Source organism: Urtica dioica, chromosome 9 (genome assembly GCF_054948205.1).
Source record: "Urtica dioica subsp. dioica isolate 48M chromosome 9, U.dioica_male_clone48M_v1_H2, whole genome shotgun sequence".
Classification (NCBI taxonomy): domain Eukaryota; kingdom Viridiplantae; phylum Streptophyta; class Magnoliopsida; order Rosales; family Urticaceae; genus Urtica; species Urtica dioica.
Window position 1 is genome coordinate 28,699,628 of NC_142764.1, and position 27,537 is coordinate 28,727,164.

General features: G+C 35.2%; 6 protein-coding genes across 7 annotated transcripts; 2 read left to right on the plus strand and 4 right to left on the minus strand.

Moving 5' to 3' along the window:
* Nucleotides 1–1,808: 1,808 nt before the first annotated feature.
* On the minus strand, nucleotides 1,809–3,822 carry LOC149386577 (uncharacterized). The gene is made up of 5 exons (XM_089627537.1): nucleotides 3,755–3,822; nucleotides 3,486–3,664; nucleotides 2,856–3,027; nucleotides 2,045–2,170; nucleotides 1,809–1,962 (listed from the first exon to the last, which is right to left on the minus strand). The coding sequence occupies exons 2-5, from the start codon at nucleotides 3,508–3,510 to the stop codon at nucleotides 1,815–1,817; spliced, it is 471 nt and encodes a 156-aa protein (XP_089483663.1). The 5' UTR covers nucleotides 3,511–3,664; nucleotides 3,755–3,822; the 3' UTR covers nucleotides 1,809–1,814.
* A 2,217-nt stretch (nucleotides 3,823–6,039) lies between these two features.
* OFP14 (ovate family protein 14) lies at nucleotides 6,040–7,021 on the minus strand. Its single transcript, XM_089626966.1, has one exon. It carries the CDS (start codon nucleotides 6,740–6,742, stop codon nucleotides 6,140–6,142), a length of 603 nt encoding a protein of 200 aa, XP_089483092.1. The 5' UTR covers nucleotides 6,743–7,021; the 3' UTR covers nucleotides 6,040–6,139.
* Nucleotides 7,022–8,501: 1,480 nt separating this feature from the next.
* On the plus strand, nucleotides 8,502–12,133 carry LOC149386579 (transcriptional regulator family protein). Of its 2 annotated transcripts, none has more exons than XM_089627124.1 (8): nucleotides 8,502–9,036; nucleotides 9,481–9,541; nucleotides 10,010–10,236; nucleotides 10,342–10,543; nucleotides 10,759–10,890; nucleotides 11,002–11,078; nucleotides 11,504–11,622; nucleotides 11,834–12,133. In XM_089627124.1, exons 1-8 carry the CDS (start codon nucleotides 8,695–8,697, stop codon nucleotides 11,898–11,900), a joined length of 1,227 nt encoding a protein of 408 aa, XP_089483250.1. In that variant the 5' UTR covers nucleotides 8,502–8,694; the 3' UTR covers nucleotides 11,901–12,133. The 2 variants fall into 2 exon arrangements, with proteins under 2 accessions (XP_089483250.1, XP_089483248.1); XM_089627122.1 differs by having other exon boundaries at nucleotides 8,503–9,036; nucleotides 10,990–11,078.
* Nucleotides 12,134–17,527: 5,394 nt separating this feature from the next.
* LOC149386580 (Xanthine/uracil permease family protein) lies at nucleotides 17,528–20,542 on the plus strand. The gene is made up of 13 exons (XM_089625528.1): nucleotides 17,528–17,831; nucleotides 17,914–18,011; nucleotides 18,110–18,286; nucleotides 18,365–18,465; nucleotides 18,555–18,630; nucleotides 18,710–18,769; nucleotides 18,860–19,044; nucleotides 19,128–19,224; nucleotides 19,310–19,455; nucleotides 19,572–19,663; nucleotides 19,746–19,823; nucleotides 19,907–20,067; nucleotides 20,147–20,542. Exons 1-13 carry the CDS (start codon nucleotides 17,741–17,743, stop codon nucleotides 20,357–20,359), a joined length of 1,575 nt encoding a protein of 524 aa, XP_089481654.1. The 5' UTR covers nucleotides 17,528–17,740; the 3' UTR covers nucleotides 20,360–20,542.
* A 2,098-nt stretch (nucleotides 20,543–22,640) lies between these two features.
* LOC149386581 (uncharacterized) lies at nucleotides 22,641–23,465 on the minus strand. Its single transcript, XM_089626533.1, has one exon. The coding sequence runs from the start codon at nucleotides 23,463–23,465 to the stop codon at nucleotides 22,641–22,643; it is 825 nt and encodes a 274-aa protein (XP_089482659.1).
* Nucleotides 23,466–25,096: 1,631 nt separating this feature from the next.
* Nucleotides 25,097–27,284, minus strand: LOC149386582 (uncharacterized). Its single transcript, XM_089626534.1, has 2 exons — nucleotides 27,254–27,284; nucleotides 25,097–25,929 (listed from the first exon to the last, which is right to left on the minus strand). Exons 1-2 carry the CDS (start codon nucleotides 27,282–27,284, stop codon nucleotides 25,097–25,099), a joined length of 864 nt encoding a protein of 287 aa, XP_089482660.1.
* Nucleotides 27,285–27,537: the final 253 nt, after the last annotated feature.

A 27,537-nucleotide genomic window follows, 5' to 3' on the forward strand; every position in this document is an offset into this window, starting at 1 on the left:
CACTCTGTCTTGGTGCTGTCCGGAATAATTCTTGTCGTATCCTGCGGTATTCTTATTCTGAACCTTAAGACACTTTTGAGGTACAGGAAATACTATAAGGAAAGCGTTTTCATGCGTGATTCAAGCCTCGACGTCTTCAACTTCGAAGAATTCTCCAACAAATCGACACTCCAATTCGAGACTCTTCAACTCCGAAATACGAATCTCGGCCTTCTAGACCACCGTGGCATTGAAAACTGCGCGTAGTCCGCGATCCATCGTGAAAACACAAAAGGACTAGATGAAATTTGAGGGCTTAGTTGAAGGGGTGAAAATACAGTTTTCAAAGTTTTAGAAGACACTTGTTAAAGAGACCATATTTGAGGGGACAAATAAGTAATTTATTCTAAATTTTTTTTGGCTTTGTAGTCGGACAATCCGTTCGTGTCTTCGTCCGTCTTTTTCCTTAAAGCCATGAAAATTAGCTTCAAAAGAAACGTGATCATCCATGATAAAATAAGATACGGTTTTTAAGTTCCTGCACATATTTTGCCAGCTTAAAATTATTATTATGATTATGAATTTTAAATAAATTTTGGTTCTTGAAAAATAAAATATTAAATGTGTAAAATAGGCTCATGGATTTACCCGTAAGATCCTATTGAGACTGATACACATTATGACATTGAGACTCTACCATTAAAAATAATTAAGTATGAATAGGATTAGTGTTTGGTAGTTAACTCAAACTGTTTTTTGTTTTCTGTTTTCTAATTTTTGTAGTTGTACTGAAAAACTGTTTTGTAGTTGTTTTCAAAAAGCTGTTTGGTATAGTTTTCATTTTTGTTTTTGAGAAATTGAAAAAACTGGAAAAACTGTTTGGTACACTTTTGACTTTTTTTTAATTAGAAATAAATATCTAAAACAGACTCTTTCCTTTTCTTCTTTTTTTTTTTTATTGTTTTCCATTTATTTACTTGTCTCTTTTTTACTTTATCTCATTCTCTCTCTATTTCTCGATTGTTCTATTTCCATACTCTTTTTTTATTTCATATGTTTATTTGCCTCCTTTGCTCTCTCTCTCTCTCTCACGTGGCTTTTCCTCTTTGCTACCTTCCACCGACCCACTTTTTTTTTCCTTATATATCCAGAATACAACTCTTTGTTAGCGTAAACCTTCATTGATGACCACCGAAGTGACCCTACCAGCAACTACTAAATATATCCTCTTGAAAAAATCTTTAGACAAAGCCGAATAAAAAAAAAATGACAATATGCAGTGAAATTGTCTAGCTGATTATAGACAGACAATTTTCTTCAACAGATTCACACGCATACACGCGAACAGGCGAGACAAACAACGCATATACTAATTTTTTCCTCTTCGCTACCCTCCACCGACCCACCCAAATCCGAACAGAGACATACGATAAGGACGAACGGAGAAGAAGAAGATTCACTCACCCAAAACTCCGGCGTCTCTCTCTCTCTCTCTCTCTCTCTCTCTCTCACTCGGATCTGCGCTGTTCGTACCCTTCAGAGTTTTTTTTTTTGCTCGACAAGGAGAGTAATGAAAGAGAAGCTGAGGCCACGCGAGAAAAAAAAAACAATTTCGAAAAACACCCTTTTTTTATTTTTAGTTTCCTTTACCTATTTTCAAAACAACTTAAAATTTTTTTAAAAATTTTACCCGAAAACTGAAACCAAACAGGCTATTCACTTTTTATTTTCAAATTTTTTAACTTCAAAAGTCAAAAACAGTTTTTGAAATCTATACCAAACATATATGGTTTTAATTTTGTTTGCAAGACCCCTAACAAGACGTGGCGTTTTTGTCAAACATATGCATTATAGTTTTCAATCTTTATTGATTTTGATGTATGGGGCGAGGGCGGCGATATGTTCGCGTCTTTTTCCTTAAAGCCATGAAAATTATCTGCAAAAGAAACCTGATCATCCATGATAGAACGTTCCATGCCAGAGCTGAAAGGGTAAAAGACGCATTGTTAGTGCCAAGCAAATTATATAATTCCTATGAAAATCAAATGATAAAAACCCTTCTTACAGAGAATATTTTGCAGCGATTTTATCAAGTATGTGTTTGTTGATCAAATAAATGAGCTTCTTGCTGTTCTTTAAGAACTCCGGAAGCTTGTAACCACACGATGCTCCGCGGGCAAAGTCTAAAACCCTGATAGACGTACAGTAACAAATAATTATAAAAAGCTTAAACAAAGTTGGTTAACAAATTAATAAACTCCTACACCACTCCTATGCTACTTGAATCAAATATGACCAGATCCCAAATATTTAAACTCTCTATTTCATCCTATTCCACATTTATATTAATTGCAATAATTTTGTAGTTGTTATTAACGGATAATACCCGTTCTTATCTAGTAAACAGTTAATACCGTTACAGTTTAAACTGGTCCGAGTAACGGAATTGTCATTACGTACCCGATTACCCGGTACCCGGCCAGACTTTTATGAATATATTCACTAGAATTAAACAAATAAGTTATTTAAAATAGCATGCTAAAAAATATATAACATATATACATATTCAATTTGAAATATATTAAAACTTATAAATTACATAAAAAATGATATATTATTAATGGGTTAACGGATGTAAGCGACCCGGTAACCGATTTTTACAGTGGGTTAACTAGTAACGGGATTATTGTTTTCTGCCCCCTTTTTTCGACAGGTAAACTCACTATCGGGCCAGCTTAAGAAACCGGATAAATGAAGATGAGTAACAGATAAACAAATGAGACGATACGGGCAAAGAAAAAAAGCCTTGCACGTACTCTGTCATTCCTATTCGTCCACATTTTTTTAAAAAAGAAAGGGTTAGTTTACCAACGTACCTGAGTTTAACAAAAAATTCATGAGGGCCTATTAGAGCGGTGACGAAAACAACAACGGGTATAATTGTTGAAAAATGCAACAATAATTTCTCTTCGTTTTCGCCTACAGCAAACGCAAAAGCCCCTTGGTGGCGAGGCATTCCCGCGTAAACATCATTCCATTTGCGAACATCTATGTTGAGAGAAAGATGAAGAAAAAAAAAAAAGACAGACTAAATAAACGAGTCCAAACCAAGATACACTACCGGGTCTTTGACATCGGGTTGAACAAAACTGAGTTTTTCCAGGAAATCGGGCTAAACTCCAGGTTACGGTTCCCGCAGACAAAAATCCGGTTAAATCAGATCAAAATTTCAGAAATATCGCTTAAAACTAGGTTTTTTAAATTGTATATTATGCAACTATTTCATCACTTTGCATGAAAGAACATAAATAAATATAGAATATTACATATATATATAGTTTAGTTAAAGTAGCTTGTTTTATATCAATATGAGAATACCAAACAATTGTTTTGGAATGATGTTAAATAATATTTAAGATATCATTAATTTTAAATTTCGTATCTTTTTTTGAGTATTAAGTGGCATGTTATTTTAGTATACTAAACTTAGAAGGGAAAGAAAATACCTTCAACTATAAACTTCCGTGGCATAGCTCTCCGGCCAGCTGCTATAGTCCGGAACTTAGAAGCGAAAAGAGCACAAGTCGCAAAAACCACTTTGTCGAAGTTATCAACGAACACTAGCTCTCCATATTTCGTTATAGTTTCGCAGAGCTGACTGTGTTCTGTGTCAACCTTCTCTTCGCTACTCAAATCAATATATAAAGTGGTTAATAAAAGAGAAAAATACGATGTCGTTGTTTTATTTTATTTTTAAAGGTCAACACATGTGTACCAGCTTTTTGGGATGCTTCTAGGAAGAGGTACAGGAATATTGATAGGGCCATAGCGCTGCGGCTTCGCTGATGAAGGTTTGACTACCAGCAAAAAAAAAAAAAAAAAAAAATTATAATGAAATCTTCGTGATATAAAACATTCCAATAAATTAAGGAGTGCACTAAGAAAACTCTCCAAACAAATATACCTGGAGAAGTGGAGCCGGAATTTTTTTGTGTGGAACTGATGGAGGTACATACGTAAAAAAAAAAAAACAAATTTGTTGATACGAAAATCAAATCGTGCCCTAATACGAAGACTGCAATGAGATTATACCACAAAGAATCAGAGGAAAAGTGAGGAAGTGGAAATCACCTTGGCCCAGACTTAAGACGGCGGTGGGGTGAGGCTGACGTACTTGAAACAGAGGAATCCGTGACGCTCGACATTCACGTCAGAGGGAAAAACAGAGGAAATAACACGAGGGTTTGGGTGGTTTGGGAAAGTGAATGCACGAGAGAGAAGAGAGAAGAGAGAAGAGACATTTACCTCCTCTCTTTATGGCCTTAGCGATGAAAAAAGCCCACTATGAGTCATAATAAGGATTTAAAAGTGGAAATAGTCTTCGGTAGTCGTTTTCGTAAAATTTTTTTATATAGTAGCTGCGAAATTTTTTTAGTTTTCATAGTTAAGGATTTAAAAGTGGAAATAGTCTTAGGTTTAGGTAGTCGTTTTCGTAAATTTTTTTAAGTATTAGCTACGAAATTTTTTAGTTTTCATAGTTAACCTTTTAAATTTTTTAAGTTTCCATTTTATCTTTAATGATTATTAACCAAATTTCAATAACTCTTTGCTATATTTCAATAAATAATAATCCAATTTCAAAAATTGTTAATCATATTTCAATTTACCTATATTTTGAACCAAATTTTAATAATTGTTAATCATATTTGGAATATAATGATATTTTTGTTCGAAGAAAAAGAGAAACAGTTACTACCGAAATATAATGATATACACAGGCTTTTTAAATGTTTGTTTTATGAATTTTTTTTCCACTCGAGCGATTCTTGTTATTGTTGGTTTGTGATATGATAATAGAAAATTATTTCGAAAGAAAGATCAACTTTTGTCAACTCTTGCTGGTTTTTATCCCTTGTTTTAAATTATTCGTAATGAATTCTATTTCGAAACTGATTTTCTTGGTTTGCTACTTTTGTTTCGTGATTTGAGAAATGAAGATCAAATATTTTGATTCGTGCTGATTTTAATTCGATTTAGAAAAAGGGAAAAAATGTAGTTAACATAAATGGGAAGCGAAAACCAAACAACAAACCGTAAAGCACGGAATGTGCAGATATGGGTAGTCATTTTAGAATGCGGGCAATTGTCATTTGGAATTTACGTCTATAATACTGTTGATTATTTTGGAGAGATTAGGTAATTTTTTTAAATTTATCAAGTATGTGTGTGGTGTGTGCGTCTATAATACTGTATGCTTGCTAAGTGTGTGTATTTTTTTACATGTTGAGAGAGAGATGATCATGAAAGATTGCTTTGTTTTTCTATGCAGATTATTTATAAAGTAAGGATTGAAAATGGCTCGGCAATCCAAAAATGTCTGAATATTATTGCTGGTTGATACCCTTCTTAATCACGCTGATGTTAGCAATCCATAAATGTCTGGATAATTTTGGCATTTTGTAATCGTATCTAGAATTTTCTTATGCCTCATGTTATAAGTGGCAACTTTGTGAATTTTATGTGGCACAATTGTAATTTATTTTTCTTTACTGATTTAGAGTGGCATTTTTGTAATTATGATACCAATAAAGGACATTTTCGTTATTTTATTAAATTATGTAACTGAATTTTCAGTCTATGTGAACAGTAAATGTGCTATTCCTTTATATATATATAATAATATATATTTCATATACATGTTCAATATACATAAGTATATTTATGTTCCAAGAACAAAAACTAAAGATATTTCATCACATTTAACAATTTCCAATGTCCCTCCACGTTGAATATAAATTTATATGTTCCAAGTTCAACTTTCAATATACATTCAAAATAAAATATAAACAAAATATTGAAGTTATTATCCCTCCGAAATTTACTGATTTTGATTGATTATATATTTTTTTTTTGTATAAACTAATAGGTAAATCCGTCCATTCCCAAAAAAAAATCTATTTTCTTAATAAACGAAAATTTTGACTAAATTTTTTAAAAAAATTAGAGAATTGACTTGACTGCAACAAATTCTTTATGTAATATTCCTAAAACACTCTTCAAATACTATTTTTTTTTTATTATTATTTGCTATTGTTTAAAATTTACCAAAGAAATTATCATATAAGCCCCCACAAACAATTTTTATTTAAAATCACTCCATTTATGGGAAAGAGACTTTCTTGGGTAGTCTGTGAGCCGAGGAAGACGATCGTAACTCGACGACCAAGTCAACGAAGGCACCGAGAACGAATCCGCGAGATCTCTTGTCGTTGAGCGCAAGGTAACACATCAGAATCTCCTCCATGAACGCCCAGTCCATGCTCTGCCTCTTTCTCGACCTAGATTCCAACATCCCCTTCATCGATCGCCGCAGCTCCGCCACCGGATCCGGCGAACACGTCAGAACAGCCACGCACTGCTCCGGCGGCGCCGCCGAGACCGAGATTCGGCTCGGATCCTCGGCCTCCTCCGATTCGGCTTCTTCGTCCGCCGCGTAGAGAGACTTGAAGTTCTCGGCCAGGAATCGGTCGATATCCGATAGCTTTGCCGAGATATCGGCTTCCTCTTCTCCTCCGGCGACGATGCGGCCGCCACGTGTCTCCGTGTCGTTTCTGGTTCGGCTTCGGTTCCGATTGCCGACGGAGAACGACTTTGCTGCTTTGAGCCGTCGTTTGCAGCCGGAGAATATCATCGTGGTTGGGTTTCTGATCTTGGAGAGGTATTCTCTGAGAGTTCTTTGGATCTTCAGTCTCATTTTCCACATGATTGAAAAGCGAGACAGTGTAAAATATATGATTTAAACGTTTCAATTTTTTTTTGCGTATTTATAGTAGTGGTGCATCGTCTTATTAATTGTTTCTGGAAGAGATTCGGATTCGCAATCGGAATCAAACCATTCCTCGTGAAAAGGTTTGATTCTGATTATGAAGTCTCAGATTAATGCATATCTTTTTTTTTTTTTTTTTTTAACACTCATTTGAGAGATTGTGATGTTGAGATAACTATGAGTAAAATAGCTTATCAAGAATATTAATGAAGTGTATCCTCGTGCGATTTATGTAATCAAATTGTATAGATATGAACTTAAGCGGATACATTGGATACAAATTGATACACTGGTTTTTCCATATAATAATATAATCATAGTCTACTAAAAAAAAAAAATAATCATAGTAAAGCCAATTGAGTAAAGCAAATATAGAAAATCATAATAGAATTATAGTTGAGAATTGTTTCTAAATTTTATACTTATGTTATTTTTTTTCCTTCAAATTTTTTAGTTCGTAGCTCCCAAAAGTAGACATTACACCTTATAGCGGGTTTTGAAAATTTTCGCGAAAATAACATGGGTAATTATTATTTAGCGAAAATCAGTCGTGTATCTAAAATATAATGAATTATCAATTTTATCATCATTTAATCACTTATACGCTCTATCATAGGCCTGTGCATCGTCCGGTCCGGTCCGGTCCAAACCAAAAAACCGGATCGGACCGCTCAAAACGGTCCAAATCGGACTGGACAAAAAAACTGTAAAAATCGGACCGGACCGTTTTAAATCGTTTAGATCAGACCCGATCATTTTGAACTATTTAGACCGGACTTGACCGTTTAGATCGGACAATTCTAGACCTTTTGGACCGTTTTACATAATTAAAAAAAACTATTAATTTTCCACCAAAACAAAAACATATAATCATGTATAGGAGGGAAATACATGCACAAATGCCTAATTTGGCTAATTGGACATTAATTAATTTATTTTTATAAATAAACCGGTCCGGCCCGGTTTGATGGTTTTTTTTTTAAATCGGATCAGACCATTTGTAATGAGTAGACCAGACCGGATAAAAAAAACCGTTTTAAACCGGACCGGCGGTCTAAAAATTACCGATCCGATCCGATTTACGGTTTTTACGGTTTTTTGCGCCGCCCTATTCTTTGTTATCGGTTTGATTTTTTTACGGTATTATAAATATATAGTCTCATAATTATGTATTAATACAACTTTAACATCTGTATGTAGTTCAACATATGTACATTCAGGCACGAAGCCACATGGAAGTGAGAGGGGGCTATAGCTCCCTTCAATTTTTTTTTTGTATTTTTTGCCCATTTTTATTTTATTTTTACATTTTTTTACTCTCAAAATTTACAAATCAACCCCCCTGAATTTTTTCTTACAAATTAGCCCCCTTAACCTAAATTTCTGGCTTCGTCTCTGTGTACATTCATATTTTATTAAAGTATTATGATGTTTTGTAGATGTATAGAGAATGCATGAACACTTAAATAGTATAATGTATACTGAAAAATGTATAATATGTAAGCTTATACTGTAACTGTAAACTGAAATGTATTGTCATCCTAATTATTTAAAAAACATATGTTTTAAAATTGAAGTATTATTTCATCGGAAAACGTTGGTATCTATTTTAATTCTGTCGTCGGAAAACGACAACGGCCCAGTTTAAATCTTATTGCAAAGGCCCAAAAACTGCAATTCCCATTTATATTCATCATCGTCCTTCGGGCTCGGCTGTTCCCTCCAAATCCACATCACCAGTCTGCGAATTTCGTCCCAAAACCTCCATTTTCAATCTCCAAAGAAACGTAATCCCCTCTTTAACTTTGAATCGAGTGAGATTCAAAACTTCCCGATTTGATTTTGATTTGATTCGCGCTCGATTTGGATTCCCGTAAACCCTAGCTCCAATGTCGTCGAGGAAAAAGCAATCGGAGGGAATCGCTCTTCTCTCGATGTACAACGACGAAGAGGAGGACGAAGAGATGGAAGAAGCTGACGAAGAAGAAGGTGAAGGTCAAGGAGAAGAGTTTCAAGAGCTGAGAATCGTCGAAGACGCTTCCATGGCGGATTCGGACAGAGTCGTAGCCGAAGATTCCTGTGCCGAAGAGAGCACGCCGAGGGACGACGTCGAGAGTTCGCCGCCGATTCCTCAGGCTGCCATGGATTCCGGAAAGGGGAGAAGCCGGAGAGGGAAGCTTGGGATTGTGGATTATGGCCACGACGAAGTTGCAATGTCTCCTGATACTGAGGTGAACTGTTTCTTCCCTCTTCTATAATTTTTACTTCTTTGACGTGTTAATTGATTGGTTGCGTTTGCTACTGAATTTGAAAGTATTGCAACTTGAGGTATCGATTCGGCTGCTGGTAATGTCGTTAGTTTGGTCTATGATGATGTCTGAAAACTGGAAATTCGAAGCAAATTTGAGGTCAGCTAGATAAAGACGTTGTCTTGGTTTTGTAAAGTTTATTCGTTTTTAGCTCTTATCTGAATTTTTTTTAACTGGTTATAGGTCTCTACTAGAAAGTTTCATCTGTTGTTACTTTGGATGGTTTCTGTATATTATGGCTGATAATCTGCTTTGTCTCTCGTTTGTGCATTGACAAGTGAAAAATTGTGAGAAGTTGTTGCAAGTTTGAAAGTTGTGGTTTTGAATTTTGTTCTGTATTCTTGTTTGGTGGTGTTATTATTGCAGGAAGGGGAAATGGACAGAACTGGGCATGCCAAAGTTCATGCAGATCGACAGTTCGCAGATGGTACAATGAACTTTATTTATGTTTTTTTTTGGTTAACATATCTAACGTATTATTATTATCAATGTTCTAATAAACTTCATGTATTCATTTGCGCTAATAATGTTGTTTGTAAGTCCTACTTTACTATAAAACTAACGAGAACCCTGTATCATATAGTCAAACTAAAACTGTCAATTAAACTAATGAGCACGTCATGTGCCATACATATTTGCTGCAGTTCAATGGAGAACACTTTTCTATTTAATCCTATTAAGTCCCCTTTTATTTTATATATCCTAGTACAGAGACCAGAGATATGCTTGTGATGTTGGTCTTGGACACTGTGTGTAGTCGTTAACGTTTTTCTGTCGAGAAAATTCTCTCAAAAGTAAACATATTGACGGAAGATGTGATCTCTTTATGTTCCCTCCGCCAGTACATCTTTCTGCGTTTCTGTCGGGTATAACTGTTTAAAACCGTTTATTGTAGGCGATTTTCGTGATAAAACACCTCCCGGGACGGTGCAGGTTCTGACACCTAGCAATCAATCAGCTCAATTCTACGATCCATCACAATCTGATAACGTGAACTATGCAGTGGCTGATTCCGAAGCTGGAAACGCTGCAGAGGCTATAGAAGTGGAGGAAAAAGATGCCGAGCCTTTGGATACATTCTTGCCGCCCCCACCAAAAGAAAAATGCTCAGAAGAACTGCAAGTAAGTTCATCATTTGTTCTTATATCCTCTTGGCATTTCTCAGGCGTCCAAATTTTATATAATTTAAGTTTGATACGTTTCTCCGTATTCTGGCCTTGCCTGTAGAGAAAAATAAACAAGTTTCTCGATTATAAGAAATCTGGGAAGAGCTTTAACGCTGAAGTGCGCAACAGGAAGGACTACCGGAACCCAGATTTCCTGCTGCACGCGGTGAGCTATCAGGATATTGATCAAATAGGGTCTTGCTTCAGTAAAGATGTATTTGACCCTCACGGATATGACAAAACCGACTTCTATGATGAAATAGGTTTCTAGCTTACCCTTGTTTTTTTTTTCCCGCAATTATATGTATGCGTGTGTATAAGCATGGTGAGAATCAAAGCATAAAAAGAAAATGACTAGTCCATGCAATGATTTGTGTGTTCTTTAGCTTAATCAAACAGTAGCGATACACAGTTTTACAAAGTTGTTTCAGAAACTGAGTCTCGTTGCATTACCTGTGTTTTGGTTCTTTCCATGCAGAGGCTGATATGAGGCGCGAGATGGATAGAAAAGAACAAGAGAGGAAAAAGAGCCAAAAGGTTGAATTTCTATCAGCAGGAACACAGACTGGAATCGTCCCTAGTGCAGCCAAAATAAACTTGCCAATTCCAGGTTTGAGAAACTGCCCAGTTTGTTTGTTTTGTTTTTTTTGTTTTTTTTTTACTATTTAGGCTAGTGTACAGACTTCTAGGACTTACGGTTAATTTACAGGCATTCCTACAGGCTTACAATCTGCACCATCCTCCGATGCTGTCCCTCGGGATGGTAGTAGACAGAACAAGAAGTCAAAGTGGGATAAGGTTTGTAAAACTGTATATAGCTTTCGGGTGTGTTTGGAACCGGGAAAATAGGAGGGAAGGGAAAATGACATCCCTCCTATTTTCAGTGTTATTTGGATTGTGGGGAAATAAGAAGGAAAGAGAAATGAGAGGGGAAAGTATGAGGGAAAATGTATAATGTGGGATTCCATTTTCTAGAGCAAATGGGGTGGAAAATGAAATCCATCAAAATTTCTACACGTTTTGGGCTTCTTTTCTCACTCTCTTTCTCTCATATTTTCTATGACTTCCAAACACAAAATAGAATGATGATTTTCCTTTGCATTTTCCCTTGCCCTCATATTTTCCCTTTCCCTTGCGTTTTCCGGGTTTCAAATGTTTGTCTCTAGTGTTATAGAGAATCAATAAACTTGTTGGGCTTTTTTTTTTGTGTGTATCTCTCTCAGGTTGATGGTGACCAAAGAAATCCTCTCCCATCTGGAGCCCATGATCCTACGCTGGTCGCCGGAGCTCAGTCAGCGGTCTTATCGGCCGTTAATGCCGGTGCCGGCTACATGGCTTTCGTGTAAGTTCTTCCACCAACTAGTTATCGTAAAATTCGTAGTATAACCTAAAAGTACCCTTGACAATTCTCTTCATCTTATTAAAGTTTTTCCAACCAAAATCCGTGGCATGCTTGTTGGTTACGAGTTTATAGTTGTAATATCTGTTTCTTCTCAGTTTGTTGATTCTGATTAAATGATTCATTGTTGGGTTTAAATTTGATGCGCCTTCAGGCAGCAGAAAAAACGAGAGGCAGAAGAGAAGAGGTCGAGTGATAGGAAGCTGGAGAGAAGATCTTGATCATTCTTTATTGTACCTCTTTAGCATAGATGTATTATAGTTTGGCTTTGAAATCCGAGAGAGTAAAAAAAAAAAGATTGTGAAGTACCTCTGGCAACAGTTTTTACGTCATCTGATTCGGGTTGTCGCGAGGTTCTTTTTATTAACCCCGAAATCTCACTAATCTACCATTGAAAGCTTTACCTAGTTTAATTTTCAGTATTACAGAAACAATGAATATTGTTTGTTAGCTTCGTTTGTTGATTGTCATTACAAAACGGAGACAAAAGCTTTCATGTTAGAAACAAACACGACAAATAAAATGTTCAATCAAATATTAAACTGTTAATTATTAACGGTATTAGCAAAGTATATTTGCATGGCTGTGTACTACCACGTCATCCTATGATATAAGGTTGCTTAGCTTAGGTATCTAATTTAGCCCGTGATATGCAATTCGCACGTACAACGCCAATCAATCTGATCAAATTGTGGTCCATTGATTGTGACATTTATCCGAGAAACATATGATAATGATAACAATTAATATTATTCATAATCTACGTCAAACTTTTTCTTTCCAGCACATTTGAAATGCTCACGAAATTTCGCTAAATTCGTTGATACGTTGACATTTAAAAAAGTAATATTTTTGTCTCTATCACAATTTTCTTGTAATTGTCAGAAAGTAGTTTGTGATTTGAAAAAAAAATATTACGAGACAGAGTGCTATGCTAATTTAAATGTATTTTAGTAATACTTTGGGAAATCATGTCAAAATTTCAAGTAAAATTGGACTATATTATTATTAATCACGTGATAGTTGGACTAATAGTTTAGTATAAAAGTCCAAGAATACAGTATGCTTAACTCTTCCTAAAATCGATCTATGGACCATACAAAATCATATTTTATTTATTTATTTACGATCATTATTATTATGTTTTTTCTAATCCAGTTTAATTCCCACCCACTTCTCAATCTAGCCGAAAGGGTTATACAATATGGGACTACGGAAAGAGAAAAGTGCAATATTGACTCCCACTTCATGTATACTCATAATCCATAACCATTGCTTTATCTATAGTAACTTTTTTTTAACATTAAAAAAGAAAAAGCTTAAAGTAAATGTTTCTTAGATGGGCATCTTTTGGAATTACAATCATTTTCCTTGACGGTGTTTTCTTTCTCAATGCATTTTCGAATTTTTTTTTTTTTTTTTTTTTTTTTTTGCAGAGAACTCAATGCATTTTCCTTGACTAAAAGTAGTTCGGTCAGAGCCAAAGATATATTTACTATATGTAATCGTAGGCATGCACGTATAATCATATCCTTGCTTCCACTTAATCTTGATAGCATCATCACCTAAAGTAGTTTCGACCAATTTTAGTTATATTCACAATAGGATCACCGTTGCAAATAGCTTGTTAGAAGTTTTAATTTTTGCAAACTAGTTAAAGTGTTGTATCATAATAGAAGAGAAACACGATTAATCAGACGTAATAATATACTTAATCGTTTAATTAAATTTAGTATTTACAAAATTTGAAGAATATACTTTTAACTATGAAAGAGAGACCAAAATGCCCCTAAATCACTTCAAAACCAAAGCTTATCATCGCATGCCATCACTCGTAATTGAAAATTCATCTCCCATCCTCACCATTCATCACCAGATACCGTCGATATCTGATTTAATACAAAAATATTAAAACTTCATCATTTTTTTTTTTTGTAAAAAATCAAGTCTAATTAAAAATATAGGTTAGGTTATTATAGAGTCTAATTAATCAAATTCCTCTGATAAATTTAGTTATTAAGTGTAAAAATTGCCTAAACAAATCTACGTGGGGAAAATATTGTCAATCGGGCCAATTTAAAATAATCCCAAAAAACTATGCTTTTAATGAGAAAGTTTGTTGTTAGCCAAAACTCACGGTCTTATGATCTACATGGTGGCAAGTGATTGCTCTCTGGCAGTCAAGGCGATCGGTGATTTGGTTTCCCCGGTCTTTGTTGAGAATATTAGGGGTTTGCTCTCGCACCTAACTCCAAGACCAAACCTCTAAAATTTTGGATTCTTGAATGTCGTTTATGTATCAAACATGTTATCTTAGCGGACTGCTTTCAAAAGTAAAAAAATACATTAGATGGTGTATGGTGGCGTTTGTTATCAATTTTTCAACAATATGTTCATATAATATTATTATGCTTATATTTAGTCGGGCTCGTAGTGAGAAAGTGGAGTCCTTCCAAAGGTATATATATAACAACAACAAGTCCGGTATTTTTGTCTCCAAGAACGGATACGATCGATTTGATAAACAGTACTATTATAGATAAGTATATACGTACTTTGTATTTCAACTTATGGTATTATTGATACAACAGCAAAAGTGCCTATAAAAAAAGGTAATCGGGGTAGGGTTTATATTTTATCCTCCCCAGCCTTTTCTTCTGACTTTTGATGTAAATGGTATTTAATTTGTTGATCTTTTCGCATGGCGTACATGTGCGATTGAGAAGGCTTTTCAGAGGATTTTTCTTTTAGAAATAATCTGTATACTCTGAAAAAAAAAAAACTCATTATATAAACATATAGTTAACTTTGTAAATAAATGTTTGTTGTCCTCATTACCCCGACACTTTTGATAAGATCACTTGAAGTGAACATGTAAGATCTAATCAATTACAGGAAAAGTAATATGCTTGGTTTTCTTATCTTTCCAGAATATATATATATATATATATATATATATATATATATATATATATATATATATATACACATATAGTCGATGATAATGGTGTTATGTTGTAACTATTTGTATCGTACGTTAACTAAACACTATAATCTTATTGCATTTGTATCATGCAAGTGAACTTGCATGATTCTCAAGTACGTAACAAAAAAATTATTCTCAATCCGTATTTTGAACTCAAAAAAGTTTATTTTTGAGACTTCTGTTTTTGCATGAAAACTCGGTAGTCATATAAACGGCGTCTAGAATAACTTTTACATTCCGTAGATCGTATTAACTCAGGTCATAAAGAGCTTTTTATTTTGGCAAAAAGTAAGGAAAGAATAATTGAAAACTGATTTAGTCTGATTTATTGCTTCTTTTTTTTTTTTTTTTTTTTTAAACATCTTATTTCTTTAGTTTAGATAAGTACAAACTCAGGTCAGCTCACAACTTTTCCTGTTGTTTTCTTCTCTTTTGAAATATACAGTTTTATTTTTTAACGTACGTGTTTGGTTTCAAAGATTGTATATATATCTTAGTGGGGGTAAATATGAATTTCCAAAAACAAATTTTAATGACAAAGATAATTCCTACTAACAACTATATATAAGGTCACACTTAAACATAATTATTTGAATATCCGTACATATAGTACCGAGTTTTCATTAAATAGTTATAAATTTGGAGTAAACTGACACTTTTGTATTGACTCTTTCAACGACTCTATGCTTAACTTAATCTAGTCCATATCTGAAGACAAAATTTTAGTAATCATTTTGGCAAAAACCTCTGCATGGAGAACCTCGAGGGTACGAACAGTGTATATATATATATATTTAATTTAATATTTATGTCACACATTATATATTCACTCATTGTGTTCATAAATGCAATATCAACATTGGGGTACACATACCTTTCATGCATTTGTTATAATATAATCAATATGTATTCCGTACATCTCTATATTTAACAAATGAATAAAAATAATAGATAAAAACAAGTGAAACGGGTCGACGACGTGGTAAATAAATAGAAAGAGCATGATTTTCGCTGAGTTTTTGCAGGTGAAAAAGCGAAAACTCAAGATATAAGATGGAGTGTGTTTTTAGTGTGTGTTGTTGTTTGGCTTTGGGCTCAAATTTCAATGGTTTTGGGTTTTGTCTTCATATATATGCTTTGGCACCAGAAAAAGATATAGACGTTGGAGAGAGTACTGTTCCTTTCACACCTTGAGCCCTACTCACTTATTATTAGTCAGAAACTATTTAATATCTCGCTGAATACTATTTTATTATTAGTCACTTATATATATATATATATATATATATAGTTTTGACAGAGAAGAATACTATGTATATATATATATATATATACACACACATATAATCAAATCAACAGAGAAGAATATATAGCAACATTTTTTTTAACGCATATCTTATAACCGACAAATTTAATGCGTTTGAAGAATTGACTAGTGACTTTATTTTTGGGTCTGAAGTGAACTATGGTTGTTTGCAAGTTGTCTTTACTGTATTCAATCAATATTCAACTCTTTCTTCGAAACCAAATTTAATGTTCAACTCTAGTCATTAACAAAATCAGGTTTAGTGAGGTACTAAACCAAATTTAACATTCAAGGGATTGAAGTTTAGCATGAGAAGTTTAGCAAATTACGTCTTGTATATATGAATATAGAGTTAAATGTTTGTAATCGAGTCTGAGAAATGGTTAGCCATGATATTAAAAAAATTACGCTGAACTTTTTTAAATTAAAAGTCAGGTCGGGGTTTGATTACTGAGAAGAAAAAATATTTGTGGTGGAGATATATTACGTTCATATCTGTATTAAGACGTTCATAATAAAAAATTTACACTCCACTTACATATTCTTACCAAAAAAAAAAAAAAAAAACCCCTCTACTCATACGTATTCTTCCAGGTAAATGAAATAAGTGAATGTAGGTACCCATATTTGTTAGTACATTTGGATTTTTTTGTGCATTGACTGAATATTTTTTTGTCAATAGTAAGATGAGGACATGTGTTTTATTCTTACTTCATTTTAGTTTTAGGGATGGTTAATATCTTTTTTGTTCTCTTTCTGAAATAAGTACATCTCTTTTACTATTATAATATGATATATATATATATATGTATAATGTATGGTAATAATCTCTTATTATCTTATATAAGTAAATCTCGTTTACTATAATTACTCTTAAATCTAAAATGAGGGTATAAGTATTTTACATTTTCTAATGATCACAAGCCAAACATACTATAACTCTTTTTGTTTTGATCGGACATACTATAAGTATAACTTAGTGTTAAATGGTTTTATGATGACAAAAAGTAAAAACTATAAAATTTATTGTTTAAAATATTGACCAATAGTGAGGCGATTGATTCAAAGGATTCAACCAATCCAAATATGATTCAAGGATCACATCCTAATAAATAAATGATCAATTGACTTATCTACGTGGCATGATGATCATTTTCATGACTGTCTTTTTGACTGAAAGAAAATAGAGAAGAAAAAAACCCCATAGATTCTCTTAACTTTGATTTTTCTTCTCTTCACCTCTCCCTTTTAGGAAATAAATTTACCATCACATCATCAGATGACAATAGCCTAATAATAATAATAAGTTTATATCTTCTCTATTTAATAAACTTCCATTTTTTGGGACAAAAAGTCAGTAAATCTTTAGCTATAAATATTTAATGTTAGCATTAGACCAACGGTAACATTGAGTTTGGAAGTTCCTTAAGGGGCAGATTTGGGAATATGAAAAAAAGTTAACGGAACTTTCTGTAGCAGAGAGTGAAAAGAAAGGAGAGAGAGAGACTAAAGTTAATAATAATATAAAAACTATGCTATATAACTAAACTAAAGTAGCTGATTTCAGTGGAAAGCAAGTGAGACATTTTTCTTGTTGCTTTCACACACATTTTTCTTTCTCTCTTTCCTATTAACCAAAATCTCTCTCTGTAACAAAACTAGATAGAGACTTTCTCGTTGCAAAACTCATCTGGGTCTTAGTCTTACTGAAGTTGGGCAAAGTAAGAACAAAAAGCTCACACACACCCAAAAAGAAAAAAGAAAAAGCCATGGCAGCTCCAAAACCAGAAGAGATTAGTCATCCACCAATGGACCAACTTCAGGGCTTGGAGTATTGTATTGACTCAAACCCACCTTGGGGTATGAATCAATGTCTAGCTCTAGTCTCTCTCTCTCTTTTTTTTTTTTTTTTTTTATCTGATGTGAATTAATGAACAAACAGGAGAGGCAATAGCTTTGGGATTTCAACACTACATTTTGGCTTTGGGAACTGCAGTGATGATCCCAACATTCCTTGTTCCTTACATGGGTGGTTCTGATGTGAGTTTGTCTGAATCAATATATATATACGCACACAAAATATATAGTTATACTCATAGATGATGTATATGTAAATGTGATGATCTTTGTGAAACCAGGATGATAAAGTGAGAGTGGTTCAGACTCTGCTGTTTGTTATGGGAATCAACACACTTCTCCAAACCCTATTTGGGACAAGATTACCGACTGTGATTGGGGGTTCTTATGCCTTTATGGTCCCTATTATTTCAATCATCCATGACTCTAAACTGACTAGGATTGAGGACCCTCATACTGTAAGTCATTCAGTTCAAATCAAACCATACTCAACTCCTTTTTATTTATTTATTTATTTGTTTATTTATTATTTGTAGAGATTTCTCAGCACAATGAGGGCAGTTCAAGGAGCCCTGATAGTGGCTTCAAGCATACAAATAATCCTGGGATACAGTCAAATCTGGGCAATATGTTCCAGGTTCATAATTATTATTAAAAAAAAAATTATTAAGTTGAAATCTGTATCATTTGACTTGTGCACTTACACTATCATAACACTAACAACAGGTTCTTTAGCCCTGTTGGAATGGTGCCAGTTATTTCATTAGTTGGCTTTGGTCTCTTTGACAGAGGCTTCCCAGTGGTAAGCAAAAAAAATAAATAAATATGATTATGTTCTGCGAGTACTATAATTATATTATCATGCATTGATGTTATATCAGGTTGGAAGGTGTGTGGAGATTGGAATTCCAATGTTCATTCTCTTTGTGGCCTTCACTCAGGTGTTTGTTTACATAACAATTTCCTAGTTCTTTCTATGGTTCTCTAATTTTGACAACAAAAAGTGAATGATGTTGTTTGTTTTTTAACAGTACTTGAAGAACTTCCATGTGAGACAGCTTCAAGTACTCGAAAGGTTCGGGCTGATGATATCGGTGACGGTGATATGGGCTTACGCGCACCTCTTGACCGCCAGCGGGGCCTACAAACACCATCCCGAAGAGACCCAAATCCATTGCCGAACCGACCGAGCAAACCTAATCTCCTCTGCACCATGGTCAGTGACTAATCAATCAGTCTCTCTCAATCCAAATATTCACTGCAATATATAATCTAATTGTATGTAATTATAATATAAAGGATTAAGATTCCGTATCCTCTTCAATGGGGCGCGCCGAGCTTCGACGCGGGCCACGCTTTCGGGATGATGGCTGCTGTGTTGGTCTCACTGATTGAGGTGTGTGTGTATTCATACAATTCATATGAACACTCTCTCTGACTCATTTAGAGTCCAATGCTTAATTGGTTGACATTTGACTCAGTCAACGGGGGCGTATAAAGCTGCGTCAAGGCTAGCAAGTGCGACTCCGCCGCCAGCTCATGTCCTCAGCCGCGGAATCGGGTGGCAGGGAATCGGGATTTTGCTCAGTGGACTCTTCGGGACTCTTTCAGGCTGTTCGGTTTCTGTGTAAGGACAACAAAAAGCATACACAATGCTCTCTTCTTCTTCTTCTTCTTCTTCATCTTTTTTGGATTCGTCGAATTTGTTGTTTACTGATTTGTGAAGATTCGCACAAACAACAGAGAGAATGTTGGTCTCTTGGGAAGCACTCGTGTGGGGAGTCGGAGAGTTATTCAAATCTCGGCCGGCTTTATGATCTTCTTCTCGATGCTCGGTAACTAGCGAAACACTGCGTTTACTTGCATTGATCTTCTTCTCAATCATCTTTCTTAACTTTGATTATAATGTTTGTTAAGGGAAATTCGGGGCACTATTTGCATCTATACCGTTCACCATATTCGCGGCCGTGTACTGCGTTTTGTTTGGTCTTGTTGGTGAGAGTTCTTTTCTTTTCTCTTCTGTTATTATGGCTGTACCAGACAATCTATAACTGTTTTTCTCTCTTTCTTTGTCGTAGCTTCGGTGGGGCTATCGTTTCTGCAATTCACAAACATGAACTCGATGAGAAACCTGTTCATCACCGGGGTTTCGCTTTTCTTGGGCCTCTCGATCCCGGGCTACTTCAGGGAATTCACTGTCGCGGCGCTCCACGGACCAGCTCACACCAAAGCCGGATGGGTAATACAAAAAAAAAGACATATTCATTTGTGGGTTATATGAGTCTCATCTCAAGCTTGTTAAAAAAATGTTGTGGCAGTTCAATGACTTTCTAAACACGATATTCTTCTCGGCGCCGACGGTGGCGATGATGGTGGCGGTTTTCTTGGACAACACGCTAGAGTACAAGGAGAGCGGGAAAGACAGAGGAATGCCATGGTGGGACAAGTTCAGGACCTTCAAAGGAGACACAAGGAACGAAGAGTTTTACACTCTTCCTTTCAACCTCAACCGCTTTTTCCCTCCATCTTAGATTCTTATATTCTTTCTTATATACTAGATTGTCGTGTGCGCTTTTTAGTTTTTAGAGGAAAATAATCATTTCCTTTCTTAGATTATCTTCTTCATTTAGTTATATATATATATGTTTGACTCGGATTATTCGGGTTTAATCCAATAAAAAAGAAAATCATACAAGGCATGCGTGGGAATCAACACTAATTGTGATGCCCAAATTTCAACGTTCTCATTGTGTGGGAATCATACAACGCATGTAAATGGAGAGTAAATGTAATTTGATAAGGATGGTTGGTTCTTTGGGAACTATCACAAGCATGAACAGCATATTGTATTGGTTCTTTGGGAACTATCTCAAGCATGAACAGCATATTGTAAATGTAGTTGTCACGAGGTTGTGTTGGATCTTTGGGAACTATCAGAAGTATGAACAGCATATTGTAAAGTTGTCACAAGGTTACAAGATTTTGTGACAATGTTGTCACAGAAACAGTGACTTTGTGACAACATTGTCATGGCGACATTAACTTTGTGGCAACGTTGTCACGAAATCACTGTTTTCGTAACGACATTGTCAACAAGTCAGTGACTTTGTTGTCACATAATTAATGGATTTTATGATGATGTTGTCACAAAAACAGTAAACTATTGGAAGTGGATTTCTCTCTTCGATAACTTTTCGTACACACCAAATTTGTTGAAAAACGAATTTATTATAACAAGAGTAATATTTTTTTTTTAACACTTTATCCCTTACGTAATAAATTTTATTCACGTAAATGAGAACTTTTCGTAATATATATATATATATATATATATATATATATATATATATATATAGATAAAATTTACAGTGTGCGAACAACAATAAATGAACTAGTCGATTATACGTACTTATCGGATTTGTAATAGATGTTTTGAAAACTTTTGAAAAACTAATAGATAAAATTAGTTAAAGATCTGTGATGAGGCATAAGATTGAGATGATAGGTCAAAACGTTCGGAAATATGTATTTCGTACAAAAAGACTTTAAGGTCAGTGATCCCACATTGATTTTGAATTAAAGAAAATTAGTTTTTGTGAGTCAAGGGTAAAAAAATCCCACATGAATTGTGGACAAAAGGGGTTTCGAATCAAAGGTTTATAAATAAAGTATCGGTTCCTCATTTCCGTATCAACTAACTTTATCATGAAACAAATATGTTAGTTTTGAATGTAGAGGTTAGCATAGAATTCATGGGCAACTTAGGGACGGAAACAATGACTTCTTGTTCTACTGAAGTTGGAAATATATTGTCTGCTTGAGCCTTGAATTTAATATATTTATTAATATGAATAACGTTTTATTATAAATAATAAGTCCACCAGGATAATTAAAATAATTTCTTTCAAAGCTATTTTAATTTATGATATATTAATTCACATGCATTTTCATACTTGGTCGATAATTAATCTGAGATTATTATTTCTTTTTTATCAATCAATTCAACACTTAATAAATTTTTTATCAATCAATTCAACACTTAATAAATTATGTTGTCGACTCTATATAGTTCATTTTATCAAAGATTACGCGGGGATCATGGATCTATTAATCGAGCTAACCCTTATTCTCTAGAGTTCTTCACTAACTTGTAAGACTTTTATAGTATGTGTTATTGAATCTGAGATCTCGATCGAGAAGACGAAGAAAGCTTCCGAGAGATTTCAGAGAATTTGGGGAAGTTTTAGAAAAAGAAACATTCTTTATTAATTCAAAAAAGGAAAACATCACATCAGTATTTAAAATCAAGTCTAAACCCAATAACGAACCAAGTCTAATAAACGACTGGTCGTTTTGGTGATCGACTAATAAAAACGACAAGCAAATAAACAAACAGAAAATACATCAGAAAACAAAACAGGAAATGCTTGCTTAAGACGCAAGACATTTTATCTTCTCACAACCTAAAAGCTCTTACTCAAAGCTCCAACTCCAATACTCTCCCTCAAGATGAAATGAAGATATTCTTCAAATTCATCTTGGACGTGAGAGCTTGTAATGCCGGTGAAGCCAAAGGCTTAGTAAAAACATCGGTAATCTGGTGCTGAGTGCGAATGGGGAGAAGTTTGAACAAACCACTATGTAAATGATCTCTCACGAAATGAAGATCAATTTCAATGTGTTTGGTTTGTTCGTGATATGTTGGATTCGAGGCTATATGCATAACAGCCTGATTATCACAATATATCACGGATGACGATGAACCAGCAATCTGAAAATCCTTCCTCAGCTGCTGCAACCAGAGGACTTCACTCATCGCTGCAGCCAACGACCGGTATTCCGCTTCAGCAGAGCTCCGTTAAGTTGTAGACTGTTTCTTCGACTTCCAGGCCGCCAGTGCATCACCAATTTAGCAACAGGAGAAAAAGTGTCTAAAAAATCAACTCCCTCTTTTTGTGTGTAGCCTTTTGCTACTAAATGTGCTTTTCTCCGAGCTAAGGTTCCATCAGAGTGCATTTTATTGGTGAAGATCCACCTGCAACCAACTGATGTTTTGCCTATCGGCAAAGGAACCACAGACCATGTTTTGTTGGCGTGCATGTCTTCAATCTCCTCATTCATAGCACTCATCCATTCTTGGCACTTGACAGTTGTGTGAAAAAATTGAGGTGCAGGATTTGCTGAAACAGAACAAATAAATTTTTTGAAAGGCAATGACAAATTCGCATAATTAAGTACAGTATCAAGAGTGTGCTTGGTAGTATAACTTTCACCTGATTGTAAAAGATGACAATGATATTCCTTCAGATAAGCAGGAGCAGTGTGCTTTCTGGAGGATTTTCTTGTCACCAATTCTTGTGACACATCTGGGTGAGAGGAATTGCCAATAATATTGTTCTCCGGTGTCACTTCTTCAGCAACTTTCAATTCTGATTCCGGTGCAACATTCACAACTTCTTTTTCAGAAGTAACATGAGCCGAACAATGCTCATAGTTTTGTGAGATAGGGAAATCTGTAGCAGTAATGATGGGAATAGGAGTGTCTGCAAAAGAATCAACTCGAATCGCTTTGTTGATATTCTGGAAAGGAAAAATCCCTTCATGAAACACCACATCTCGGGATAAAAAGATCTCCATAGTATTAGATCAAGGAGTTTATATCCCTTGACTCCCGGGGGATAACCAAGCATAATACACTTTCTAGCTCGAGGTTCAAATTTGGTTCTATGCCCTCTAAGAGTAGAGGCAAAACACAGGCAACCAAAAACCCTCAAATGCTCATAATTCACTTGTTTATTATGTAAAAGCTCAAAGGGTGTCATATTAGACAAGATAGGAGAGGGGGTTCATCAAGTATATGGCAGTAAGGACACAATTTGTCCAGAACTTGATAGGTAAATGGGATTGAAAAAGCAAAGCACGAGCAACATTCAACAAATGTTGATGCTTTCTTTCAACCACCGAGTTTTGTTGTGGTGTCTCCACACATGAAAATTGATGAATTATACCTTTCTGAGAAAAATAATCGGAGAAAACCAATTCCCTGGCATTATCTGATCGAAACATCTTAATGGAACAGGAAAACTGATTAGAGACATAATTGCAAAAACGTGGAATAATATGATGAACTTCAGACTTATATTTCATTATAAAAAATCCAAAAGTAACGAGACATATCATCGACAAGAGTTAAGAAAAATCTATGACCATGCCTAGAAGGAACACTATATGGTCCCCAAACATCACAATGGATCAAATCAAAGCATGAACGAGACATATTATTCTTGGAAACAAAAGGCAACCTATGTTGCTTAGCTAACGGGCAAGCATAGCAAGGAGAGTGACTATCAATATTATTCAAAACTAAACGATCTTTTAAACCTTCTAATTTCTTGAAAGAGAGATGACCTAGCCGTTGATGCCAGAGTTGAGCAGTGATCTTGTTCACTGTTGTGACATTGTTCACGATGGCTTTGGAGATACAATCTCTTGTCAAGATATTGAGGTCATTGGACGTCCTAACCTTGCCAATCGTCCTTGAACGACTGGAATCTTGTACGACAAAGTAATCATTTGAAAAAGTGACAGTCATATTTGATTATTTAGTGAGAGCACTAACAGAAATCAAATTGACCTTAAAACATGGCACATAAAGAACATTATAAAGAATTAAATCTCTGCTGATCCTAACATTTCCAATAGAATGAACAAGAATAACAGTGCTGTTTGCCAAAGTCATAGTCGAATTTTGTAGTGCTCTTAGTTGTGAAAAAATATACTTCTCAGCACAAATGAGCCTTGAAGCACCTGAATCCAAAATCCACGAACCAAAAACAAAATTTGAAGGTAAAGTGAAATTAACCAAACCATGGAAACCTGTGTTGAAGGTTGTCATATTGACGTCACTTGTCATGCCAGGATTTGTCGGGCTTGAGGATGCAAGTTGGTTGGACAGGTGGTTGATGAGTTGGTGAATCTGATCGGAGGAGAGATGCGAGCATGTGCCGTTTGTTCCACTCTCCACTGCGTTTCCATGATTAGATCCTTCCGCTGCATTTGCTTGTGGCTTGGACTTGAACTTGTATCCAGGAGGATAACCATGGATCTTGTAGCACTTATCCACTGTGTGTCCTTGCATCTTGCAATGAGTGCAGGTCGGTCGGTCGGTCTTTGCTCTTGAATTTCCTTTGCTCATCACGAACCGCCATGGCTAGGGTGTTGGATTGATCAACCAATGCCAGAGCGTCTGTACTAACCGATCTTTGTGTCTATTCTTGAGTCAACATCGCATATACTTTCATCACTGGAGGTATAGGCTCCATGAGCAAGATTTGTCCACGAGCATGAGTATACGTCTCATTGAGGCCCATGAGAAATTGCATTACATACTCGGACTGTGCAAATTCACTCAGTTTTGCCTTTCCTCCACAAGTACATGCGCAAGTACACTCCGGCTTAAAATTGCACAGCTCTTCATGAACGGACTTCAATCGAGTGAAGTAGATTCCGATGGATTTCTGGTCTTGAGCGAGATTCACGTACTCCTTTCTGAGTTGGAAGATTCTTGGTCCATTGCTCTGCTGGAAACGCTCCTTTAGGTCATTCCCGATGTCCCTCACCGTTCCTCCGAACAAAATACTTGTGGCGATCTCCTTGCTCACCGAATTCATGATCCATCCGATGATAGTGCTGTTGTTGCGGCTCCACAATCGCAAGAGTTCTTGTTCTTCTGACGGAGGCTTCGTGATTTTGCTGTTGATGAAACCGAGCTTGTTCTTGGCTTCAAGAACGATCAACATCGATCTGCTCCACGGCATGTAATTCTCTCCGGTCAGAACATTCGAAACCAAAGAAGATCCATTCGCATCAGAATGGTGGAGATAGTAGGGCGAGAATGGATCTTCATTGATCGGTCTAGGTCTTGGAATTTCGTTGACGCGAGTCTCCGTCGATGTAGCTTCACTATCCTTCATCGTGGCGGCGAAACAGAGAGCTTGAAATCGAGAATTGGAGATGAAGATGAAAGCGAGAATCTCAGAAAACGCGGATACGCTCTGATACCATATTGAATCTGAGATCTCGATCGAGAAGACGAAGAAAGCTTCCGAGAGATTTCAGAGAATTTGGGGAAGTTTTAGAAAAAAGAAACATTCTTTATTAATTCAAAAAAGGAAAACATCACATCAGTATTTAAAACCAAGTCTAAACCCAATAACGAACCAAGTCTAATAAACGACCGGTCGTTTTGGTAATCGACTAATAAAAACGACAAGCAAATAAACAAACAGAAAATACATCAGAAAACAAAACAGGACATGCTTGCTTAGGACGCAAGACATTTTATCTTCTCACAACCCAAAAGCTCTTACTCAAAGCTCCAACTCCAATATGTGTCGGTCCTCATCCAAGTTTCTAACTTATACATCTGATCTCATATGCTAATGTTTATTCCCATACACCTTATGTGTCTACTTAAATCAATGAAAATCCTACTGCGATGATATATCTATATTCTATAGACATAATAATATTTATAGATATTAGTGTAGATGTAGTGCTCTGTGACCCAATCACTATGGATATGGAAAGCAAATATTATATAGGATTTTATAGATGTTTTTATTTCTAACTAATCATGCAATAAAAAAAATGTTATAACTAGCCAAATGACTTGTATAACTATTCAAATATTAAAGAAATAGCATAATTCATGTATACGTCTCCATAGTATAGCGCATGAATCTTGGTTTAATTGTTAAAGGTTATATGACTAACTCTCCCTGCAAAAAATTAATTTTGAAAAAAGGAAATGAGCATAAATATAACTACTTTTCTTATTGACAATAAAATCAAGTTTACGAAGAAGTCTGTTTTATGGGACATGAAATCATCCGACAATGGCTTCATTTTACTTGACAACAATTCCTTGATTGATTCCTAGCAAACGCACAAGTCTCCGAGCAGTAAAAACACTTCAAGATGTTGCCATCATCCTCAAAGTCTGAAGACTCCAATTTATGGTCTTGACCAACAGAGTACTCGCGGCTTACGGGGAAAAGTTTTTTATAAGGTACTTTTTCTCCCTTTTTTTCATGTCTTTGGCGGATTAGTATTTCTTGACTCGCGTTCAGAGCTCAAAGCTGTTACCACCATCGAGAGCATGTATTCATTTTGGGAACATTCATTAGTCGACTACCCCGCCTCCACCGTCATCTATGGAGGGATTTTTTCTCTCTCTTTATTTTGTTGTTATTTTACTTTGTATTTACTATTAAGATATTGTCTTGACACTTCTTGTTGGTTTCATGAATTAGATCCAAGCTTCATTTATTTGTGGTTTTTTTTTCCTATGTGTGTGAATCCCAGATGGGGATGGAGAATTCAGAAGCTCTTAAGAACTCAGTCTCAACATTTGAGCATGGTACGTGTGACCTGAGGCGACTTGTTGTAACCCATAGCTCTTTCATCTCATTTATCAAGGAGCTTTAAATTTTCCTTTGATTTTTATTTTTTAGCTTTTATTATGCAAGAGCATTTTTTGTGGAGATTTGCTGAATAACTAACTTTTTGTAACTTTTGACTAAATAGCGATTAAGGTGATGTGTTATTATTTGAACGTTTTTACTATTTCATTTATACCCTTAAAGTCTGATGGTTATTTACGATTATTAACGAACATTTACAATTATTAATATTTTCTTGGCTTTGT

Coding starts and splice junctions, on each gene's coding strand:
- LOC149386580 (XM_089625528.1), top strand. CDS start 17,741: ATGGCAGCTCCAAAACCAGAAGAGATTAGTCATCCACCAATGGACCAA. Junction 18,631..18,709: donor TTGACAGAGGCTTCCCAGTG/GTAAGCAAAAAA, acceptor ATGTTATATCAG/GTTGGAAGGTGTGTGGAGAT. Junction 19,664..19,745: donor GATCTTCTTCTCGATGCTCG/GTAACTAGCGAA, acceptor ATGTTTGTTAAG/GGAAATTCGGGGCACTATTT.
- LOC149386581 (XM_089626533.1), bottom strand. CDS start 23,465: ATGGAGATCTTTTTATCCCGAGATGTGGTGTTTCATGAAGGGATTTTT.
- LOC149386582 (XM_089626534.1), bottom strand. CDS start 27,284: ATGGGTTACAACAAGTCGCCTCAGGTCACAC. Junction 25,930..27,253: donor CAAGTCGCCTCAGGTCACAC/GTACCATGCTCA, acceptor ATCTCTCGGAAG/CTTTCTTCGTCTTCTCGATC.
- LOC149386577 (XM_089627537.1), bottom strand. CDS start 3,510: ATGCCACGGAAGTTTATAGTTGAAG. Junction 3,028..3,485: donor ACGGAAGTTTATAGTTGAAG/GTATTTTCTTTC, acceptor CTCTCAACATAG/ATGTTCGCAAATGGAATGAT. Junction 2,171..2,855: donor GAATTTTTTGTTAAACTCAG/GTACGTTGGTAA, acceptor TACGTCTATCAG/GGTTTTAGACTTTGCCCGCG.
- LOC149386579 (XM_089627122.1), top strand. CDS start 8,695: ATGTCGTCGAGGAAAAAGCAATCGGAGGGAATCGCTCTTCTCTCGATG. Junction 10,544..10,758: donor CGACTTCTATGATGAAATAG/GTTTCTAGCTTA, acceptor CTTTCCATGCAG/AGGCTGATATGAGGCGCGAG. Junction 11,079..11,503: donor AGAAGTCAAAGTGGGATAAG/GTTTGTAAAACT, acceptor TATCTCTCTCAG/GTTGATGGTGACCAAAGAAA.
- OFP14 (XM_089626966.1), bottom strand. CDS start 6,742: ATGTGGAAAATGAGACTGAAGATCCAAAGAACTCTCAGAGAATACCTC.